This window comes from Capra hircus, chromosome 13 (genome assembly GCF_001704415.2).
Source record: "Capra hircus breed San Clemente chromosome 13, ASM170441v1, whole genome shotgun sequence".
Taxonomy (NCBI): domain Eukaryota; kingdom Metazoa; phylum Chordata; class Mammalia; order Artiodactyla; family Bovidae; genus Capra; species Capra hircus.
Window position 1 is genome coordinate 52,465,148 of NC_030820.1, and position 22,413 is coordinate 52,487,560.

Sequence of the window (22,413 nt, forward strand, 5' to 3'; positions counted from 1 at the left end):
CCCCACCCCCAGTCCCTGTCAACACCTTTTAAAATTCCCCAGTTCCCTATGTTGAATCTGTTTGTGCTTATAAAAGCCTGGATGCTTCCTTCTTCACGGAACCTGACCAGTCACCATGGTGCACTCCCACTCAGCCTCCAGAACCCGGCTCTTAGTCTCCACCCTAGGATGACTGACCTCCGCTGCCGGATTGACGTGGGCACCTCTCCTCTTGGCCAGAGCCACCCAACTCCTGCACAGTCACCCCTATCTTAGACTTTCCCACATGACAGTGAAATTTCCTGTTTCCTTTCTGTCATCCCCACTGGACTGTGACCCCCAGAGGTGGGGACTGGGTCTTCTCAGCCATGCATCTGAGTGTTTAGCAGAGAACCTGGCCTCTGGAAGGTACCCTGGGAGCATTTTATGGAATGAATGCAGAGAAGGTAGCAACTTGTCAGTTCAAAAGGATTTAGGAGAAACTGTAAGATTCATAGATTGAGAAAAAAAGCAATTTAACCTTCCCCTTTGGCAAATAGAAATTCACTTCTTATTAAGAGCTGTTATTAAGAGCAATGTACCTGGGGGAGCTCAAGGCTGATGAGGGGCAGCGCTCAGATCAAGGGTCTCATTTCAGGTCTAATATCTGGGATCCCTTCATGGACCTGTCCTCCTGCTGGTGCCCAGGCTGCTCTGGAAGAATTTTGGAACTGATGGCCAGATTGATGAGGGAAAACAGCTCTGGCTTTTGAGGCAGAAAGTCCTGACTCTGCCACTCACTAGTACTGTGACCTTGGGCAAGTGACTGCACTGCCCGAGCTCAGTCCCCATCTGCAGAGTGGTGCTGATGACATCTACATGATAGGGTTGTTGTGAGGGGGAATGTGGTTTGGAAGAAGCACCTGTGACTGAGCCATCACCTGATACATGGTGGCTGGGATAAGATTTCAATGACTTGAGATTTCAGGCTTTTCCCTTTCTCATTGGGCAAACACAGTTCCCACCACTGACCTCTTATTGGACTGTGGCTGAGGTCAAGGGGTCCCCGCATGTGGGTATGAGTGTGAGGCCTACAGTTCCGGATTCAGAACACAGGAAATGGGTGGTCCGTTCATCGTAAGCGCTGACTGGATTCTGGTTCAGGACCTGTTCCCAGGTGGTTGGGAGTGACAGAGGAGCATCATGGGAAATGGCACAGCAGGGAGGGTCATGCTTTGGAGAGGTGCCAACCTCAGTGTGAGTCCTGGCTCCCCACCTGACCCGCTCCCTGAAGTATTACCTGTGCTACCTCACCTCTCTGGACCTCACTTTCTCTATTTGCAAAGTGGAACTTACAGTGCTTCCCCCAGAGTGCTGCTGGGAGCTTATTACAGATAGTTTATACCTGATCCTGGCATCTTGCCTGGCACAGTGAATAATGGCATCTATGCACCTGCTGCTTATGGGCATCAGTGAAGAAGGAGTTCACAGCATGGGCTTTGGCGTCAGATTAACTTGAGCTCAGTTCTCATCCATCTGAGAGCTGTGTGCCCTTAGCTGAGTCACTGCCTCTCTGAGTGCCGCTTCCTCTGACGGAGGAAGACAATAATGGCACCCACCCTGGGGGTTTGCTATGAGGATAAGATGATGTCACACGTGGAGACGACTCACTGGGGTGTTGGGCATCAGCAGATGCATGACAACTGTTAGCTGGAATAATAAACTTCCACGCCCAGCTGAGGCGAGGCAGGAGGGAACGAGAGGTTTGGCCCACTGGGAAAGGGACATTCTCTCCAGTTCCAGTTCATCTCAGCTGCTGGCATCTGTCTGCACTCTTGGCTGAGGGAAGACAACACAGCTTTCCCTCTGCCTTCTCATTGCTACTGCAGAGCTTTCCTCCCCAGAAAAGCAGGCACCTGCTTCCCCAGCCCTTTCCTGCTCCCTCCATTTTCAGTGTTTTTAAGTGTACAACTTATAAGTACATTCATAGGGTAGCCATCATCACTATCCATTTCCAGAACTTTTTCATCCAAACAAAAACTCTGTTGATGTTTAAGCACCATTTACACCTCCTCCCAGCCCTTAGTAACTTCTATTCTATTTTCTGTCATTAGGAGTTTGCCTATTCTAAATATAGACATAGAATTATACAGTATTTGTCTTTTTTGTTACAGGCTTATTTTACTTACCATAATATTTCAGTGTTCATCCATGTTGCAGCAAGTATCAGAACTTCCGTCCTTTTTATGGCTGAAAAATAGTCTACGACACTTAGAGACTGCTCCATTCATCTGTTAACTGACGCTGGTTTGGCTCTTGTGAACAATGCTGCTGTGAACGTTGGTGTACCAGTATTTGTTCGCGTCCCTATTTTCCGTTCTTTCTGGTATACACCTAGGTGCAGAATTGTGAGGCCATATGGTGGTTCTATATTTCATATTTTGAGGAACCACCAACACTTTTTCCACAGCAGCTGTACTGTTTTACACCCCCACCACCACAATATGTCTGCCTTCATAGTCTACACTCCACCAGCATGTGCACAGCTAACAATCAGACAAACTGACATCGCTTATCAGCCAGGGACAAACGCTATGAAGAGAAATGGAGCTGGGAAAAGGATCAGGATTGATGGGGCAAAGGGTGGGCAAGGGGCCTCTTTGAGGAAGTGAAGTTTAAGCCAAAACCTAGATGAAGTGATTGGAGAAGGAAATGGCAACCCACTCCAGTATTCTTGCCTGGAGAATCCCAGGGATGGGGGAGCCTAGTGGGCTGCCATCTATGGGGTTGCACAGAGTCGGACACAGCTGAAGCGACTTAGCAGCAGCAGATGTAGTGATGGAGTGAACAGGAAAGCAAGAAGTGTTCCAGATGGAAGGCACAGTACAAGCGAAGTCTCTGCAGCAGGAACATGTTCGGTGTGTCTGAGGAGCAGCCAGGAGCTGGGGTGACTGCTAAGCAGTGAGCGGGCAGGAAGCGGGAGGTCAGCAGAGGGAAGGCCCTGCAGGTGAGGAGTGTGGAGTGTATTCCAAGTGAGATGAAAACCACTGGAGTATTTTAAACAGGAGTATAGTATAATCCCAGGGACAGGGGAGCCTGGTGGGCTTTTGTCTATGGGGTCGCACAGAGTCGGACACGACTGAAGCGACTTAGCAGCAGCAGCAGCATAGTATAATCTGAGTTACATTTGTGAAAGTATCTCTCAGGTTGCTGAAGACCCAAGTAATAAGTAGTGGCTAAAGCTGAAAGGAGGGGCCAGTGGTGCGGGGGCTGTCATCCATGACAGAAGTGATGGGGGCCAGACCAGGACGACAGACCCACAAACAGTGAAGACATCCAGGTACTTGGATGTGGGGCCAGAGAAAGAGGGCAGTCAAGGATGGCTTCTCAACTCTCCTTGCTTCCAGGCCTCTGCCCACAATGCCCTTCCCTCCCTTTGCTGGACAATTCCTACTCCCGCATCAGCTCACCTGGCTCTCACCCCCCCGACTCGGCTCCCCTCCCCCCCACCAGGCTGGGATGGGAGCCCCTCTTCTGTCTTCCCACAGTGATCCTGGTCTTCCAGCCCTGTACTCCTCATACCTCTAAGAATGGCCTGTTCCTACATCCGGCCCCCAGTCTGGATCACGAGCACAGAGAGGGCAGAATTGCACGCTGTGCATTGCACTTCTGGGCCAAGCACACTGTTCCATTTCAATATGAGAGTGTGAGAGAGAGAGCATTGCTCCACCTCAAGCACAGGCCCGGACTTTGTCTGTCCCGTGGTGGCCATGCAAAGCATGGCTCCCACAGCCAGCAGCTGGTGCGGGTCCTCCGAGAGCTGCGCCAGGCACACTGTGAAGACTGGAAGCCAAGCAGAGGGCGGGGACTCAGTTCCCTGGAATCCTCCCGAGTGACCCATGGTCAGCGGCTCCCAGCTTCCAGGGAAACAGGTGGATGAAGGAAAGACACAGACCTTCGTGACACGGAACCAGGGTGGGGAACGGCTGGGAAGCAGTTCAGCTTGGGTCAGGGCACAGGCCTGAAGTTCACGGCTTGGCTCGAGACCATGCAGGCGGTGCTCTGCTATGTTCTATCTGCACGACTTTGAACCTTCGCACAGCCTCTGTCCCCTAAAGCAGGGTAGGGATAGCATTCTAATCATAGAGCTGTTGGGAAAAATCAAGTGTGTTAATAACTGTGAACAGCTGACAACAGGGTCTGGCATGTAGGGTGGCCTTAAGAAGCTGCCTTTGTATTTTCACTTTTCTATTTCCTGCCAAGTTCTTCCTTATTCTTCCCTAACAGAATAGTTTGAGGGCTGGTAGTTACAAATGCCTCCTTCTCTTCCGCCTTTGATTTTGGTTCATGCCAAGATCTGAACCAGAGATGTGTGCCATGAAGACATGGCAGAGATCGGGGTACTCCTGACCCTGCACAAGGTGAGTGCTGTCCCTGGTCTCCAGAAGGCTTGGGGGCTCAAGGAGACCAGGTATCCGCCAGTCACCACCAGAGTAAGCGGGGGCGTCAGGATTCGAGTCCAAGTTAGCTTGTTCCAGTTCTATGGTTTCCCATCCCACGTGCTGCTGCCATGGGGTCTGTGATGTGATGGAGCATCGCTGAGCCCAGAGCGGGGGAGTTTTGTGACAAGCTCTTCTAGGATAGGGGAGAAGGCTGTTCCTGGCCTTGTCCTGCATGTACATAAAGGAAGGAAAAGAAAAGCAAGTGAATGAACTGTTTGCTCTCGAGGCTGACAATAGACTCTGGGGGTGAAGGATATGAAACATTACTGACTTAAAGCAGGACTATTCTCAGCATCTCCGTGCCTGCTGTTCTTACTTCTCTTGATGATGAACAAAAATCAAGAGAGGCCCTATGCCTCTATTCTTCCAGTGCCTGCTGGCTTTCAGAAAGGGGTATCCCATGTCTTAGGGCCTTTGTCTATTCAAGGTTGTTACCAAGAGCTTCTAGAGTTAGAGCCAAGGGGGAGGAGGCGATGGTGAGCAGTAAGAGGACAGAGAGCCACTGGGGTGAGGACTTGGCCTTGTGGGTAAGGAAGCTACTGCAGGTCCCAGATACTCAGGTGGCAGTGAACAGCCTCTTAGCCAATCCCTCTGGGTTGCCAGGCGGGGAAGCTGCCTGAGGTGCGGCCACTCACTCACTCACCTGGGGTACCCCGGGTCTTTGCATTTGCTGTCAGCTCCAAGACGCTGTTTGGGAAAAGGGACAAAGACGGAAAGGAGGACAAGATCAGATCCCAAAGAGTCCTCTCTGGAAGGGAGGAGGGAAACCTCCTCTCAAGGCTGGAGAGGGATGTGAGGGAGCTGAGCTTGGGGGCCGAGGGACTGGGTTCAATTCCTCCCCACTCTCTCTGTGTCCGGGGCCTCCCTGAACTTCAGCTGCCTAAGGGGTTCAAGGATGCACTGTGGTATCCACACCACCTATTTGCTTGTTGTGAGGATACAATGAGCCATGCAGAAATGTCTGAAACATCGTCGGTGCCTAGAGAACAGCCCCTTGCATCTTCCAGCTTGTAATGAACCAGGTGCCGAGAGAAGATGATACCCTGGAGAACCGTGGGGGTGTCAGAACAGGAATGACGTTATTGATCAACAGGACCCATGGTCATGCGCACTGCGGCACATCCCTTGTTTCAGCCTCACGATATCTAGATGCTGCTATCTCCATTTTATAGATGAGCAAACTGAAGGAGAGGCTGGAAACTTGTCTAGGGTCTCTCCCCTGGGAGTGCAATCCACAACCTAAATAGTATTAGGCACAGCCCCTGCTACATTGTGCAGATGGAGGGACAGTCCCAGGGAAGGCAGCTCCTGTCCCCAGCCCTCCAGGGCAGGCAGAGTCAAGGCTTCACGTCCAAGGAAGGGGTCAGATGAACCTGAGTTTGGATCCTTGCTTGGTGACTTACTTACTGTATGTCTCTGAGCAAGTTTCTCAGCGCTTAAGCTTCCTTTTCCTCACCTGCAAAATGGAAATAATATTCACCACCTGGCCAGGTCCTGGAGATTAAACTGAGCAACACGGGCTAACTGCCCAATACAGCATAGGTTCTTGTGAAATGGGCAGCCCCCTCCTGACCTCTGAAACAACTGTGCTGCCCACCATAAACTGCTGATCTGCTGCTGACTGAGGGGAGAAGTGTGTTCTCTTCCAAACTCGGAGACCCCCCTACATGCTGGAAGGTATCTGGAGCCACAAAAGTGCAGTCTTCAAACTGCTCCCCGCACAGGCTGAGGGTGCACACCAGGGGGGTTTGCTCCCCACAGTACACGCAAAGGCACATTGTAGCCCAGATTTTGAGGAGGATTTCATGATATTCATTCTACGTTGCCGCCAGAGAGAAATAAACCGCGGCTCCTGGCTGCTGGGGAAGGGCTGTGCTTCTGCCAGGGGCTGGCTGTGCCTGGCACCAGCTCAGGCATGTACCAGAGTCGACTGTCAGTCGCAGGCAAATGTACACAAAAAAGCATTCCAGCACACACAGGCGCCAGCCATGCACGGAGCCGCCGCAGCACGCAGCGCAGGGCCACTCACGCCCCTGCTGGCTTCCTCTGCCTCTTCCCTTTCTTCTCGCAGGACTCCCAGAGCCTCTGTCCCTGCATCTGTTTGTCATGTGGCTTCCGAGTGTGTCTTCTGTCCTGGCTTCTTCAGCTCTCTTCCTCTGACTGTCTCTCTGTTTCGACCTATCTCTCCGGGTTTCCTCTCTCTGATAGTCGACCCTCTCCTTGCGTCTCTGTGTTTGACTCTTTCTTCCCTGCTTTGTCTGTATCGCTCCCTGTCTCCTGACACGGTCTCTCTGTTGCTGATTCTCTCTGAATCTTTGTTTTGCTCTCTGTTTCTTTGACTCTCTCTCTCCCTCTGTCTCCTTCTGTCTCTATGTCTGTCTGGATCTCTCTGTCTCTGTCTGTCTGCCTGACTCTGTCCATCCGTCTCTTTATCTCTCTGTCTCTTGTCTCTTTCTGTCTTTATATCCATTTGTCTGTCTCTCGGTCTCTGTCTGTCTCCCTATCTCTGTCTGACTCTCTCTGTGTCCATCTGTCTCTTTATCTCTCTGCCTCTCTCTGACTCTGGCTCCTGTCTCTTTCTGTCTCCATATCCGCCCATCTGTCTCTCTCTCTCTCGGTCTCCATCTGTCTCTATATCTCTGTCTCTGTCTCTCTCTCTGGGTCTCTCTCTGTCTCTAACTCTTCCTGGCTCTGTCCTTCCCCACCTCTCTCTTTCTGTGACACTCTCCTGGAAATGCATCAAAGACTGAAGTGGCCGGATTTCAAGTGACAAACAGCACTACACGCAGGATCCACCCCCCTCCCAACGCGGCTGCCTTCCTCCCCCACATCCCCCGTCACGAAGAGAAGCCTATTGTGTGGGGCCCAGGGAGTTCGAGTTGAAGGGCCTGGGGGTCTGCGCCTCTGACTGCTCTGAGCTACGTCCCCATTGGCTCTGAGCAGCCTGTGCTGAGCAAGGGCTGAGCGACAGGGGGAGGCTCTAGTCCATAAAAGGGGGGCCGAGGCACCAGAACTGCCATTCTGAGGGGCTTTGGCTGTGCTCTCAGCTGCCTCTTTGACACCTCCTTCTGAGCCGGAGTCAGGACAATCCCTGAGTCTTGGACCAGCCACCTGCTGCCACCACCCTCCGACCTGCTGGGCCTGAAGCTGCCCAGGGACAAAGAGGAACACAGGTAATATCCAGAGGGTGCTGCAACCCTCTCTTGGTTTTATTTATTTTTTTTCTGATTCTCTGAACCTGGAGAAGGTGGGAGCTTGGGCTGAGGAATTTCAGATTTGGGTCTGACTGTCTGGCAGAGGTAGTAAGAGTTATGCAGTTAGTTTACAAAAGCCAGATCAGTTCGAGACAGACTGCTCTTCGGAATTCCCTTCTCTGTACAGCCCTGTCTTGAACAGGTGGGTTGCTCCCTCCCAAGAGGACCACCCCTAGGTTTTGTCTGCGGGATGCTTCTTCCTCTGGCAGGCTGCCTCCCCACAGTGCTGTCCATGTGAGAGCAGGATGCCCTGGGTGAAAGAAATGAAAGGTTTTGCTCATCAGGGTAATTTTAAAGGTCAGTGATTCTCGCTGGACCTACAGAACAAGAGCTTGGGGACATTAATGAGATGTCAGAGCGCTAGCATTTACCATGTATCACGTACATCAATGTACAACCAAGTTCAGCCTTTTCATTCTTTTTGGATCGTGTTTAATTGCTGACAGGGTGCTGGCTTGAGTGGCTTCCTATGATGTGATTTTACGCAGAAGTGAAGTTTGGGGTTGTTTTTCTGGGAGGGAACAGGCAGAGAGAAGGACAGCATGCCAGGAGACATAGGCTTAGCAGGATACTTCTTGTCAGTCTTACTTTGAGAGGACTTGTTGCTTGCTTGTAAATTATAGGCAGAGGAGTCAAGGCTAGGTGGGGAGGAAACTCGGATGGGAAAGACATTTGCTCTGGTAAAAAGACATCTGCATTGAAAGAAAGTATTATTGAATCTCAAAGTTTGACTCGCAAAAAAGGCTGGTGAGCTTTGGGGATGGGGCGGGGGTCGGGGGAACCTGCTGATGACTCCCAGATTGAATAGTAAATTCTGTGACCTCAGACTTTTTACTGGGTATCCTTTTTGTAGAATCCCTCCAAGCTTTACAAACATTCCTTAATTAAACCTCCAAGCTTCCCAAGAGAAACAACCTCTTCAGGTTATTGGATCTGATTTCAGTTCCCTTCCCACAGACCAAAAGTCTTCATTACCATTTTTTTCCCCAAGGGTTGGGAAAATATACAAGTCTTGTCTTTCTCATTTGACAGGCTTTCCAGTGAAGATCTGTTGCCAAACGTTACAGAATGTCAATGCTCTTCTCTGCATCTTCTCCCCCGGTCCCCCTGTGGCGCCGCTGCACCTTCCGTCTCTTTTCCCTCACCTTCTCCCCCCCAGTCCCACCCCACCTTGTCTTTTGTTCTATTTTTACAGGTCATTTATCTCCAGGCTTTGAGATCTGCGTGGGGGAGCTGTTGCAGCAGCCCTAGCCGGGTGAGCTGTGCTGCCTGGGGGAGGTTGCTGAAGGGATCTCAAGCCCACTGCTTTGCCCCAGAGGAGCTAGAGGTGTGATGGGTGGCAGGTGAATCCCATGTTTCCACTACAGCTGGAAGGGGATACCACAGAGACTTCTTAGCAGAATCTAGCACGTTTTTCAGTAGAGCGGGCAAAGGGACCAGCTCTGAGGTTTGTCCCTGTAAGCATATGGAGAGGAATTAGGGTCTTGAGGAGCCAGGAATTTTTCATTTGACATCTAAATGAGCATCTCACAACAGCCGAGACAGTGTTGGGTTCAAGTCCCAGATCCACCACTCATGACTGGGCACAGTAGCGCTCCCTACTGAGCAACTGTCCCTCTGGGCAATGTGGATAGTAATTTTACCTCCTGAGGCCATTGTGAGCTTCTCATGGGACAGAGACAGTAAGATGCCTGGCATTTAGTAGGTACTCAGTAAACGGTAGTGTGGCTCCTCAAGCTTTCACTATGCAAAGTGTCAGAAATGGAGCCATCCCCTCCCCCCAGCCTATCATCCCACTTCATCAGGCTGTGCACTGCAGCCAGGAAATACGATGTAGTGTCTAATACTCCTGTCTGTGCGGCTGCCACTCCTCTCCCTGCCCCCTCCCTTCTCTCCACACCAACAGAAGACTTTTTGTCTTCAGCTCCTGCCTCAGGCTTGAAGTGTCTTCTTGATTGATCCTCTCTCCCGCCCCACCCACTGCCCACCTCTTGGGTCATTCTTGCACAATTATTGTATTTATTAGATGTCTTCCATCTTCTAAGCGGGATCAATAGTTGGTGATTTGATTCCATCGCATGTCTGAGAAAGTGCAGTCAGCTAGCGGATATCTTTCACCGTTTTCCCTCATCCCAGCCCATAAATGTTGGCTAATCTCACTGGATCTGACAAAGGGCTAAAACGATTTCACTGCGACAGAGTTGGCCTTTGTGACAGACAGTAAACATCGTTGGAGACACTCAGGTAAGCCCAGGATCAGGCCCTGGAGATGGAGAAGTGTCCCTGGCTACTATGAAGTTAGATGTCATTAATCCCTCCAGCCTGGGTCCAGATGGATGCTCCTGGGGGCAGGGCAATGGCCCAGGGCCATGAAGCACATCTCTTGGCTCAGGAGGCCTCTTCCTGGATCTTTTCAGCCATCCCCCTGGCCGGAGTGGTTACGGCAGGCCACAGGCTTGCTCACCAGGGGCAATGTGTTCATCAGCATTGCGTCCCATGGCCTATTACTGGACAGTTTGATTTAACCTGACAAGAGCTTGCAGAGCAATCATTGTGTGATTGGACCTTTGGTCCACTGGCCACTGGAAATACGGGGCAGAACAGAGGGTTGAGGGAGAAGGGAATTGGTGTTTGTGATTCACATAGGAGGTCAACCTCCTGATCAAGGTCCACTTGCTCTCTGCTTTCTCTCCATCCCACCTCTCATCCCCTCTCCTCCACCTTTCTCTTCTTTGTACCTTCTCCCTCTCATTCCCGTTCACCCTCTCCCCATCTCTGCGTCTCCTCGGTATTTGCCTTTCCCTCATGGCCTGTCATCTTACTCTCTGCTTTTCTAGACTCTTCATCTCTTTCTCTCCATATGCAACCCTTGGCCACTCGCCTTACTTCTCATCCTCTCTTCCCTCTGTCTGTCTTTTCACCTCCATCTCTCTGTCCACCCTCCACTGCTTTTCTCCCCATCTCTTAATTGCATCCGATAACAAAGGGTCCGAATTCCCTAGGAATCCTGCTCTCAAAAAGCATTCTTTCCAAACTGTACTTAATGATCCAGTCATGACCGTGGTTTTCAGGGTGGTCCCCCTGTCCAATCTCTAGGTTGATGATCCATTCTTTGTTAATGACTCTAAGGGCCTAACAAAAGTGCTGTTTTCCAGTGTAGGGTGAGGGGTGTGATTCCATTAGCCAGCCCACTGGAGACTCACAAAGGTGAGCTTTATGTATTTTCGAGTGGGGCCAAACTCCTGAAACAGTCTGGTCTTCAGGACCATGATCATGCCTAGAGTTCAGGTAGTTTGTGGAGCAGAGTCTCAGGCTGGTGCTAAGCAAGCCTGCGCCCTGTGGCCTGGCCTCTTGGCCCAGTCATTTTGCTTCTCCAAGCCTCTGTTTTCCCACCGAGTAGATGGGCTAATAGTGCCCAGGCTACCAGATCCTGCTACAGGATGTTGTTGTTGAGATACAGGCCCTTGCTGGGCCTTCAGAAGGGCATGAGGAGGACTCAGAGTCCTATCTCAGCTACACACGTGCTTGGGCCTTGGGGTGGGGGGTGAGGGGACTCTGTCACATGGTCCTCCCTCTTCCACCAGGAACCTGAGCCTATAACACTAGCACCGCCCTGGAGGGTCCATGGGAGTCTGGGGTCTAGCCCACACTTGCAGCACACCGCTTGCTGGAGTCGCGGCCTGGGTGTGGGAGGCTCCAATTCTGTCTCCATTTCCCTGCTGACTCATGATGTGACCTTAAACAAGTGACTTCATTTCTACCTTTTCCCATTTCCTCTTCTATCAAATAGGGATAATCATATGCGATAAAGTGCTCAGAGAGATAATTGTGATGTTAAATCAAGCCATTATTATTCCTTGCTGGCTTTTTAAATGAAAATGCTCGCTGCTCCTCAGAGCCCTCTAACTATAAGGTAGAAATATTGAGAGGGGAGAAGAGGGCAAGCGGTCCCTTCCCTTTGAAGGAACTCTGGGCCCTTGGTGAGGAAAGATCTATGGTGCGCTGGCCTTTACTGGGACTGTCCAGGGGTCCGAATGGAGCCATGACTGGCAGCAATACACAACCCACTGATGGATGAGAAGACAGGGGCTTGGAGAAGGGGGTGATTCATCTCTGATTTCCCCAAGAAAATCAGCTTCAAAACTATTAGAATAATTAGAATTATAAAAGGGCTATAAAATAATGAAAGCAGGGGCCTGCAAGCTTTTTCTGTCTGGTGCCTGCTTCAGTGCTCAGACGTGCTTTTGTGACAAGACACTAAACAAACGGGATGGTGTATGCTCAGGGTTCTCCAGAGAAACAGAAATGGTGCCATGTGTACATATAGAGAGATTCATTAGGAGTGGATCATGCGATTATGGAGGCTGACGAGCCCAAAATGTCCTTTTCCCCTAGGAGAGAGTCTCCCTTCTCCCCCGCCAGCCCCTGCTTTCCTGGCTGGGCTGCCACAATATGCCTCGAGGTGGTGGCTGAGGAAATGCTTCCTAAACTAGCCAGTGCAGAGGTTTTCCATTGGGAAGCCCGTCGGAGGCTCCTTCAGCACAGACTCTGCAAGCCCCCCACCTTGGCCACCCCCCGGGGTCTGTGCGCTGACTCGCTGCCCTTCAAGCTCATTCAGCAGACTCACTTCCGCGTCTCACACAGAGCTGAACAGCAAAGTTCCTTTTCTTCTGACTCCTCCCAAGTCAGGGATGAGCCAGCAGGGCTATCTCTGATGTATGACTTCCAAGCTAATCCTCACAGCAAAGGCGAAAAGGCTCCCCAGGGGACTCAACTGACGTTACTCAATAATTTGTTTATCCTACACAAGGAAGGAAGCAGGATTGTTTAGGAAAACCTCAGGGCTGATGTGTTGCCGTTAGACACCAGAGAGATCCATTCGGAGGTCTAACTCTCCCCCTTACAAGCCAAGGAAACCTGGGCAAGGAACTTCTCTCCCAGCCTCAGTCTTGCCCCACATACAGTGGGTATGCCAGCATGAGTGTTGCGGGGGTGAGATTAACACGTGTAAAGTGGTAACACACAGCCTGGCACTGAGTAGGCTCTGTTATTGGATTGATGTGACATGAACACAGAGCTCTTAACACATCAGTACATAGTAAGGTCTCTACACATGGCAGTTAATGCGTTCAGCACCTTTTTTTGGTTTGTTTCTCCCATGGTATTACCCCTTTTTGCCTTTTTCTTTTCCATCTCCTGTAGCCCAGGTGAAGCTGGAATGGATCCTTCATACTCCCCGTTTGCTCCTCTGCCCCCATCCGCTCTTTCTGTGTCTTCCCCTCGACAGTCTCGTCTCTCTCTCCTCTGCTTCTCTGTGTCTCTACTTTAGTTGCTTCCCCCTCTCTCTCCCTGTTCTGTCTTCGACTGGTTTTCACTTCCTCCCTGTCCCCTCCTTCCCTTACTTCACTCCCTTGGTCTGATTCCCCTTCTTTCTCTCTCCCCTTTCCTCTCTGCCTCTTCTCTTCCCCGGGCCTGCCCCCACCTCTCCCCATGGTTTCATTAACATCTGCTGAATTTCTTTAGCAGGTATTGGCTTCAGACATCCTGTGGACCCAGGGGGTTTCTCTGGGGTCACAGAAGTGTGAGTCAGAAAAATTCAAACTGGGTTTCTGAGAGATCCAGGGTTGCCTGTTATTCATTCTACACATGTGTGCTCGTGTTCCTATTCTAGCTCTGCATTCGGCGCAGGGGACATCATCCGTTCGTTCATTCATTTAACAATCTAACTTCCTTAGTTTTCCCATCACATTAGAATGAAATGCAAGCTGCACCTTGGCCTGCAAGGGCTGACGCCATGTGGCCTCTGCCCGCATCTCTCTCCTCCCTTATGCTGTTCCTTGTCATCCTCACACACAGCCTCTCTCACCTGAGGGACTCTGCACTTACAGAGTCCGCCCTGGCAGGGAACTCAGAAGGAGGCAGTTGCGTGATACACGGAGAACTGTGAGCAGTCAGAGAAGCCTCATCTAGACAGACTTCCTGAAGGAGGTAACTAAGATTGAGTTTTAAAGAACAATGAGAGGCAGGCAGGTCAGAGGGAGATGGGAGTGCAGAGGTGGTGATGAAGGTGCTCCATGTGCAAAAGCTTGGGGCACAGGGCACAGAGGGCATTTCTTGTAGAACTGCAGGTGATATGGTCAGGCCCAGGTCAGACGGAGCTCACGCCCAGCCTGCCTGCGTGTCCTTGCTGGGGTTCCTTGCTTAGACGATGTGACCTCTCTGTGCTTCTACTTCCTCACTGTAGAATGGGGAGAATATCAGTCCCAGCCTTAGGGGGTTGTTATGAGCACCCCTTATACTGAGACACATACAGGACTCAGCAGAGGGCCCAGTACCTGCTAAGCTGGTCAATAGCGGCTCTCCTGGGCAGGAAAGCCCTGGACAGCCTGGCTAAGGGGCAGGTCCTCTCAAAGGTGATGGAGAAGCCAAATGCAGGGCAGGGTGAAGTCAGACTGGATTCAGAACTGTCCTCTGGTTGCTTGTGCAGGGTTCTTGGGGGGCAAGATTAGAGGCAGTTCTGGAAACAGGAGGAAGGAGCTAGAGTCTGGGGTGCCTTGAAGGAGCTGGGGCCATACCTGGTGGTTAGGAAGGTGGGCTCTGGAGCCAAGACTGCCTGGGTGCAAATTCCAGCTTTTCTGCTAACTAGCTCTAGAGTCTTTGCAGGCATCTTAATTCAGTTTTCTCATCTGTGAAGTGGGGATGACAATAGTACCCACCCTGCACAGTTGCTGTGAGTATAAATGAGTTCATTCATGAAAGTTACTCATAACAGCATGAGTGCTCACCAGCGATCAGATTGGCTAGAATGATCATTGCTACATATAAAGGAAATGGATGAAAGGAAGGGATACTGTCACTGAATTTGTGTGGGACGGTGAGATCTCAAATCCAGCTTCCTACTGTAGCCACTGAGCAGGAAGCTTCCAGCTAGGAGTGAGAGGGTGGTGCTGCTGCCTGTCCCCAGTGGATGAGCAAGACCTTGCTAATCTTGTACCAGGCCAGCCCAGCCATCGCTGATAGGAGGAAAACATGAGCTGCTGCTTTATATCTGCACATAAATAGCACAGCTCACTGACCTGGAACCCAAATCCGCTCAGCAGTTCATAGAGCATGAGAAAAACTCAAGGAAGGAGAGAGAGGCATGGGGTGGACACAGGCCCACCTATGTGAGGTTTATTCTCTGAGCTTCTGTACCTGGGAGAACAGAACTAGCCCAGCCTCAAGAGGGGCAGATGAGCCTGAGTTCTCACCTTTGATCGCTGGTGGCCTCGGGAGATTTGCCAAGCCTCCCTGAGCACCAACTTTCTCATTTACAAAGTGGGGATAAGAAGGCCCACCTCTTACACTTGGCAGGTGGGTTAGTAATAATACACAAGTAAAAGCCTTGTGCATGGGGCCCTCTGGACCTCGTGGAGGGTTCAGCTGTTAATAAATCAAAATGGTTCCAGAAACTGTAGTCATTACAAGCACACATGTGGTGAGTCAAAGAGAATGGGCCTTCACCCCACTTTCACCACTCACTGGAGGGCACGGGGAACTTAAAGAACTGGAAGTGTCCTTCTCCCTGGGCATGGACGGATGAGACCACAGACGTAGCGGCTCAGTCAAGGCCTGAAGCACAGGAGGGGCTCCATCGATGGTGGCCCAGCTCCTTGTCAGGCATGCTTTAGAGGGAAACCTCCTATGTGCTCTGAGACCAGCTCTGGGCTATGACATGGAGCCCTGGAGCCACAGGTAGAATCTTATAACTCCCCCTCATCACCTGAGCAAACAGGGCAGTGTGCAGGAGGATCTGGGGGATGGAGCAGGGAGGGAGGAGACAGCTGTCTCTGAGAGCAGTGATGGAGGCAGCAGATTACAGGGACCAGGCTGGAGGGAGTGTTGCAGCCCTGCCCATGTCCAGCTCTGTGCTCCTACTTGGCAGCTTTGCATCTTGATATTTGGTGTATAAGGAGTTAACTATGAAAGGAACAGCCTTTAATAGACTCTTTGTGAAGCATTAATTCGTCTGCTTAGGATTTATTGAGGGCCTGCTCTCTGCTGGTCAGAGTTGTGCACGCTGGGTTATAGTGGGGAACACGCCAGTTAAGGTCTGTGCGTGCAGGGAGCTAATATTCTAGGGGAGAGACGTAATAAACAATGACAAGCATCGAACAGTAGGATAGTCTGAGATGGTGAATGTTCCGATGAAAACAAAAGCTCAGGAATGCAAGAGAAACCAGGAAGCCATGCTAACCCCTGGGGTCAGCAAACACCTCCCAGGTGGTGTGACACTGAATTCATCTAGTTACAAGGAGTGAGCCAGGTGAAAATCTGAGGCCACAGCACCACAGATGGAGAAACAGGGAGTTCAAAGGCCCTGAGGTAGGGGCAAGCCTGGCATACTTGGGGAACACAGAGAAAGTGCTTCGGAGATGAAAACAAGTCACAGCTCGTGCCTTCATGGAACCAGTTTAAAGACTCACATGGGTAGTTACCGAGAAGTGGACTAGTTTAAAGGAGGAGGCACAAATCTCTGGAAAAATACAAGGAGGAACATCCCTTCCACCTAAGAGATCAGAGAAAGCTGCCTGGAGGAGGTGACATCTACTCTAGGACCAAAATGACAGAAAACAGAGGAGGAGAGGAGGGTTTTCTAGGAAGATGATTTTCTAGGAGGATTCTCTGGCCCTAGCATGTGCAAAGGGCCAGAGGTGGGACAGGTGCCACTCCATTCTTTAGGGGGTTTACAAGTAGCTAAATGTGGTCAGAATACAGAGTTGAAGAGCTGGCTACAGGGTTAGAATTGAGGGTGTCTCTGACAATGAGTACTTCCCTGGTGGCTCAGACGGTAAAGCGTCTGCCTACAATGTGGGAGACCTGGGTTCAACCCCTGGGTTGGGAAGATCTCCCAGAGAAGGAAATGGCAATCCATTCCAGTATTCCCTGGAAAATCCCATGGATGGAGGAGACTGGTAGGCTACAGTCCTTGGGGTCACAAAGAGTCAGACACGACTAAATGACTTCACTTTTCTGACATTTAGGAGAAAGGCCCAGCCTGACCCAATCCAATGGTTCTGATCCCAGAACTGATATACTGAGAAGGGCATTTCAAGGTGGGCAGGAGGGACCAGCAAAGGAGTGGAGGCAGGAGGGGCCAGCATGGAGGTCAGTGAAGGTGGAGCCATGGCTGGGGCACAGAGGAGTGCTGGCATGGGGAATGTCCACAGCAGAAAGGACTGGGCTGGGGCCAGCCTGGGGAACAGGGGAGACGGGCAGGGGGTAGAAGCTTCAGAGAATGCAGAGAAACAGATAAGCACGTCTTCTGGCTTGGTGAGTGGTCAGAGTAGGTTTGATTTTTGTCCGCTTCCTAGCTGTGTAAGCAATCACTTCCCCTCTCTGAGACTCCACTTTCCTATCTAACGGTACAATCCACATTAGGAACTATTGGGCAGATTGAATGTGAGCATGTAGGAAAGCTCCTAGTACACTGCTGGCATTCAGCATGTTAGTTCCCTTCCTTGACCGCTGGCCGTGGGCACCCACTGCTCCTCCATAGGCCTGTTTTCTTGGCTGTAGGGAACAAGAACGGTTGCCTTACAGTGCAGTGCTGCCAGCAAGAGTTGGCTTTGCAGGCTAAGGACACACCGCACAGAGTAGGCGATCACAGATTTCCTTTCCTCTTTCTCCCTCTCCAGCAGGAAGAGCCAAGACAGAATGGTGTGGCAAGGGCTGGTCCTGGCTGCTTGTCTGCTCGCACTCCCCTCTGTCACAGCGGACTGCCTGGCCCAGTGCTCCTTGTGTGCTGTGAAGACCCAGGATGGGCCCCAACCCATCAACCCCCTGGTGAGTTTCAGGCAAGGCTCCTCAATGCCAGAGTGCATGGAAGGGGCAGTCTGTGTGTGGAGCCCAGAGAGGGAAGGTAGCAGGCCTGGGCAGCTGTGAGCCTGTTCTGTAGACTCATCCCAGACTGTGCAGAGCACGTCCTGCCCTGTGGTAAGTCTGGGCAGCTAGGGATGGCTGTTTTCCAGACTCCTGTTCCCTCCCCAGACCTTACCACCATAGGCTCACTCAGGTCTGGGACAAAAGCTCAGATTTCCAGGGAGCCTGTTGCCTGATAGCAAGGAATGTCGTTTATGAGGTGGTGTTGACTTTGGGTATTGGCAACCCAAGATGAACTTTTCAGGGCTTCTTACAACCAGGCTGATGGGCACTCCCAAATATAGTCAATCTCATGGAAGGAGCTCTTTGCACCACCACTTGGCTGGCCTTGCTGGCTATACTTTGAATCAAGCTCCTCCCTGTGCCTCTCCCACGACAGCAGACAGCTGTAATAAAGGTTCAAGGGTGTGGTGAACAGAACATGGGCTTTGGTTCTGCCAATTTCTAGTTCCATGACCCTGGAACCCCCTCTCTGATCCTCAGTTTCCTTGCATGCAAAATGGGAGTGATTCCATGAGCTGATGATGCAAAGTATTAACGCTGGCCACTCTTCGCTGAGAGGCACACAGCACACCATGTGCTGCCCATGTATTGGTTTGATCTCAGAAGTGCCCAGTGCTTAGGTGTGATGACTCATGGCATTAGAACGTGGGTGCAAGTTCTAGTACTGTCTAGTATTGTCATTGTGGTCACTGTCATTATCAACACCATCGTCATCATGTTTGACTCCTCCCTACTTTTATGAAGTATATACTGTCATCCCAGGTTTAGTGAACCCTTAACTCCTCACATGTGTTCTTTCCACCACTCTGCATTGCTTCTTTTCTCTGTGTAAAGTGTGTGCAGCATTCTTTATACCCAGGAAAGGTTGGGGGAGCCAACTAGTCCCTCTGGAGTCAGAAGCAGAAGATTATGGGTGAGCCCACGAAAGCACTATGGCAAGATTTTCCTTCCAACTTTGACAGTGTCATCTGTAGCCATGGGCCCTTGGAAAAGCTGTTTCATCTTTCCTCATCCTCCACATGAGCATAAAGTCACTTACCTTTAGGCACCATTGGGAGCATGAAAGTGGGTAGCCTGGGACTTAGTAATGGTTTTTAAATTTTCTCAGACACTGGACTGGGGACTGTCTGGAGCAGGAGGTTGTGGCTTGACAGTTTGATGGAGGTGGCATTACCACTGTGGTCTTCTGGGGTCTCTTGCAGGTTTGCTCCCTGGAATGCCAGGCCGCTCTGCAGCCTGCTCAGGAGTGGGAGAGGTGCCAGGGCCTTCTGTCTTTCCTCACTCCCTTCACCGTTGGGCTCAATGGCAAGGAAGACTTGAAGAGCAAGGCAGTTTTGGAAGAGTCTAGCAGTGAGCCGGCCAAGCACATCAGGCCCTACTTGAAGGAACTAGAGAAAAACAGATTCCTTCTCAGCACCCCAGCAGAGGAGAACGCTCTGAGTAGTAGCCTGGTGGAGAAGCTCAGGGGTCTCTCTGGCAGGTTGGGGGAGGATGCAGAGTATGAGTTGATGGGGGACGCTCAGCTGAACGATGGTGCCCTGGAGGCTGAAGTGAGGGATTCCAATGAGGAGGAACCCAAGGAGCAGGTCAAACGTTATGGGGGCTTTTTGCTCAAATACCCCAAGAGGAGCTCAGAGGTGACTGGGAAGGGGGCTGGGGAAGGGGAGGGGGGTGAGATGGGCCATGAGGACCTGTACAAGCGCTACGGGGGATTCTTACGGCGCATCCGTCCCAAGCTCAAGTGGGACAACCAGAAGCGCTATGGTGGCTTCCTCCGGCGTCAGTTCAAGGTGGTCACTCGGTCTCAGGAAGACCCCAGTGCCTATTACGAAGAGCTTTTTGATGTGTAAACACCTCCCCATCATGGAGTTGAGTCAGGAGCTTCCCATAATGCCCTGGAGATTGGAGTGAACTCATTCATCCGCCCTTGTGGTCCCCATCCCCATGCTCAGTTAAGCATTGTCTACAAGACTTCCAAACCTAGTCTGCCTCTCTTCTGCCCAGATACAGTGTTTGTCCAGGTCAGTGAGGAAGGAGGAGAAAGGTTTCCCTCTCCAGTAGGCTTAGTGCTTGGCTTCAGCCCTACATCTCTAAAACTACCACCACCAGCAGCTTTGCTATCAATTCCCTTTATATGACTCCCCAGTTCCAGGAATCCAGACTGACCTCTTGATCCCTCTGGATCTATGATCAAGTATTCTGATCAATGCCCTTCAAAAGAAAAATGAACATTCCCCTCCCATGCAGATAAATATATATATCAATATCTATCTATCTAGATAGATAGATAGCATAAAACATATAAAAGGTAGAAATTTATAATTTTTTTAAAGGTAGAAATTTAAAACAAAATAGATATATAAAAACCCTAACAGTTTATTCTCAAACCTCAAAAGCTCTCCCCACTATGGAGACCACGTTTTAGGCAAAAAGCTCAAACACTGCTTTTTATTGGAGCAGGAATTCCTACGCTACAGAGTTCGGTCTCCCAGTGGGTTAAATGTTCTGTCAGCGTACTCTGAGTTTGCGTTGTTTAGAAACACACCTTTTGAAGAACCTGGTTCCTGGACTCCAGTCCGTGTTGATACCCTGGACAGCACCCAACTTCTCATAGGAGAGGACGGGAGAGAAAAATCTCTTTCCAAAATGGTTAATGAGAGCCGCTCGCCTTCTGAATGCTGAAACAATCAAGCAGGAGTGAGACAAACCAATTTGTTCTGTGCAACAGATTCAAAATGTGGACCAGTTCCCTCAGCCCTCATTAAACTAATTAAACTGATTGGTATCACACTCCAACCCCAGGATGAACTGACGCTGAGTCAAGTTGATGAGGTTAAGCACAACCATGTTCTTGAGCAGCTGAATCCGCCGCCAAGAGTCCAAGCCATCTGGCCAAACATATGCATTGGGCCTTGGGTAAGGGAATCCAGAGCAACAGCTAGAAAGAGGAAAAGGCCCTCTTTAGCTCCCATGGCGATTCTTTCCTCTTAATGTCTCAAAATAAAACTAGAAAGAGGAATGAAATGATTAAGTGCTTGAGGCCAAATGAGTTGATTCAAATAACCCAGAAGCAGAGGAAGCGACCTTAACCTAAGTCCTCTCCTCTCCTCTCTCTCTCCCTGTCTCTCTGCCTTTCTCTGTCTCTGTCTGTCTCTCAAACCTTTCTCTCTCTCTTCACTGTCCTCAGGCATTGTGGTTTGGTTTGTGGATCCAGGAGGCTGGTCTAGATGGGGAGGAAATGAACTTGACTTTGGGTATTTTGTATAAGATGCTACTGAGCACACTTCTTCATGCACAACCCTCAGGCCTCTCATGATGTTCTGAAATGTATAGATTGTTTTAGAATTATTTTGCGTGCTTTTCAACATCCCATTTTTTCAACTTACTTGGAATTTCCTTGGTTCTTAACAGGCTTGTGTTATTTCCAACTCCTCCAGTACAATAAATTAAAGAAAGATGCTGATAACTTGGGCTCTGTGTGTGTACCTTAGTCCTCAAGAGTGATAAGATCCTTTTCAGAAAAGACTGCTGGGGAAGGGGGGAAAATATATATATATACACGCACACACACACATATTCAAGTTGAAGAATGTAGGAGAACAGAAAGAGCACAAACTTCAGACTACCCTAGTCCTAGTTTTGAAATCTGTTTGAACTTAGGTAAGTCACATTACCTCTCTGAGCCTTTGTCCCCTCCTCCGTAGAATAAAGATGAATAATCCCAGTTTTGTAAGGTGGCTGTGAGGGTCAGGTGTGATCAAATATGCAAAGCTACTAGAACATAGTAGGCACTCAGTAAATGAGGGTTTTCTTTCTTATATTGCCTTAAGGAATAGTGACAAAGCTCAAAGATCTGGCAACACAGTGGGCAGAGACGAGAGGGGTGCCGTCTCCTGTGCTGCATGACCAGGCAGGAGGGCAAATATCCTAGGGATGAAGACTACTCTAGGAAATGTAGGCACAGCGTCCTTTACTAAAATGGTATCTTTCATTAAACAACATAGATGAGATGTCTTTAATTAAGACTGGAAGATTCAGTGGCTACCAACCTATGGGTTCTGCTTGGACACTGGTTTCCTGAGAAAATTCATAGAAAATGCAGAGTCAAGGAGATCTCATTCATTTCCTCAATTATTCAGCAAAGTAGTAACTGAAGGCATTTTGCCAGGTGCTAGAGGTACAAGAGAAGGCAATGGCACCCCACTCCAGTACTCTTGCCTGGAAAATCCCATGGACAGAGGAGCCTGGTGGGCTGCAGTCCATGGGGTCGCTAAGAGTAGGACACGACTGAGCGACTTCACTTTCACTTTTCACTTTCATGCATTGGAGAGGGAAATGGCAACCCACTCCAGCGGTGTTCTTGCCTGGAGAATCCCAGGGACAGGGAAGCATGGTGGGCCTCTGTCTGTGGGGTCGCACAGAGTCGAACACGACTGAAGCGCCTTAGCAGCAGCAGCAGAGGAATAGGAAAACAAGATGGATAAGGTCTCAGCTGTTATGGAATTTATAGCCTAGTGGGGAGACAGAAATAAACAAGTAGGCAATTATTAGCGTAAAGCTAAAATTTAAAATAAATTTAAATATAAATAAAATTTAAAACATTCATAATTGCTGTGAAGGAGACAACTGGGGCTTGGTGATAATGGAAAACTATGGTAGGAAAAGAATCTCCCTAAGGAATACAGGAAATCCTTCTCAAGGAATATTCCATTCTTGATATTCATAGAATTAGCAAGTTGGAAAGAACATAAGGTTGGGATTATCTCCTCCAACCA

General features: G+C 50.1%; 1 protein-coding gene across 2 annotated transcripts; it reads left to right on the top strand.

The window, feature by feature from the left end:
• Positions 7,117–21,101, top strand: PDYN (prodynorphin). Of its 2 annotated transcripts, none has more exons than XM_013968690.2 (3): positions 7,117–7,633; positions 17,392–17,539; positions 18,841–21,101. In XM_013968690.2, the coding sequence occupies exons 2-3, from the start codon at positions 17,411–17,413 to the stop codon at positions 19,486–19,488; spliced, it is 777 nt and encodes a 258-aa protein (XP_013824144.2). In that variant the 5' UTR covers positions 7,117–7,633; positions 17,392–17,410; the 3' UTR covers positions 19,489–21,101. The 2 variants fall into 2 exon arrangements, with proteins under 2 accessions (XP_013824144.2, XP_017912939.1); XM_018057450.1 differs by lacking the exon at positions 7,117–7,633 and adding an exon at positions 13,571–13,702 and having other exon boundaries at positions 18,841–19,910.

Coding starts and splice junctions, on each gene's coding strand:
- PDYN (XM_013968690.2), top strand. CDS start 17,411: ATGGTGTGGCAAGGGCTGGTCCTGGCTGCTTGTCTGCTCGCACTCCCC. Junction 17,540..18,840: donor CCCAACCCATCAACCCCCTG/GTGAGTTTCAGG, acceptor GGTCTCTTGCAG/GTTTGCTCCCTGGAATGCCA.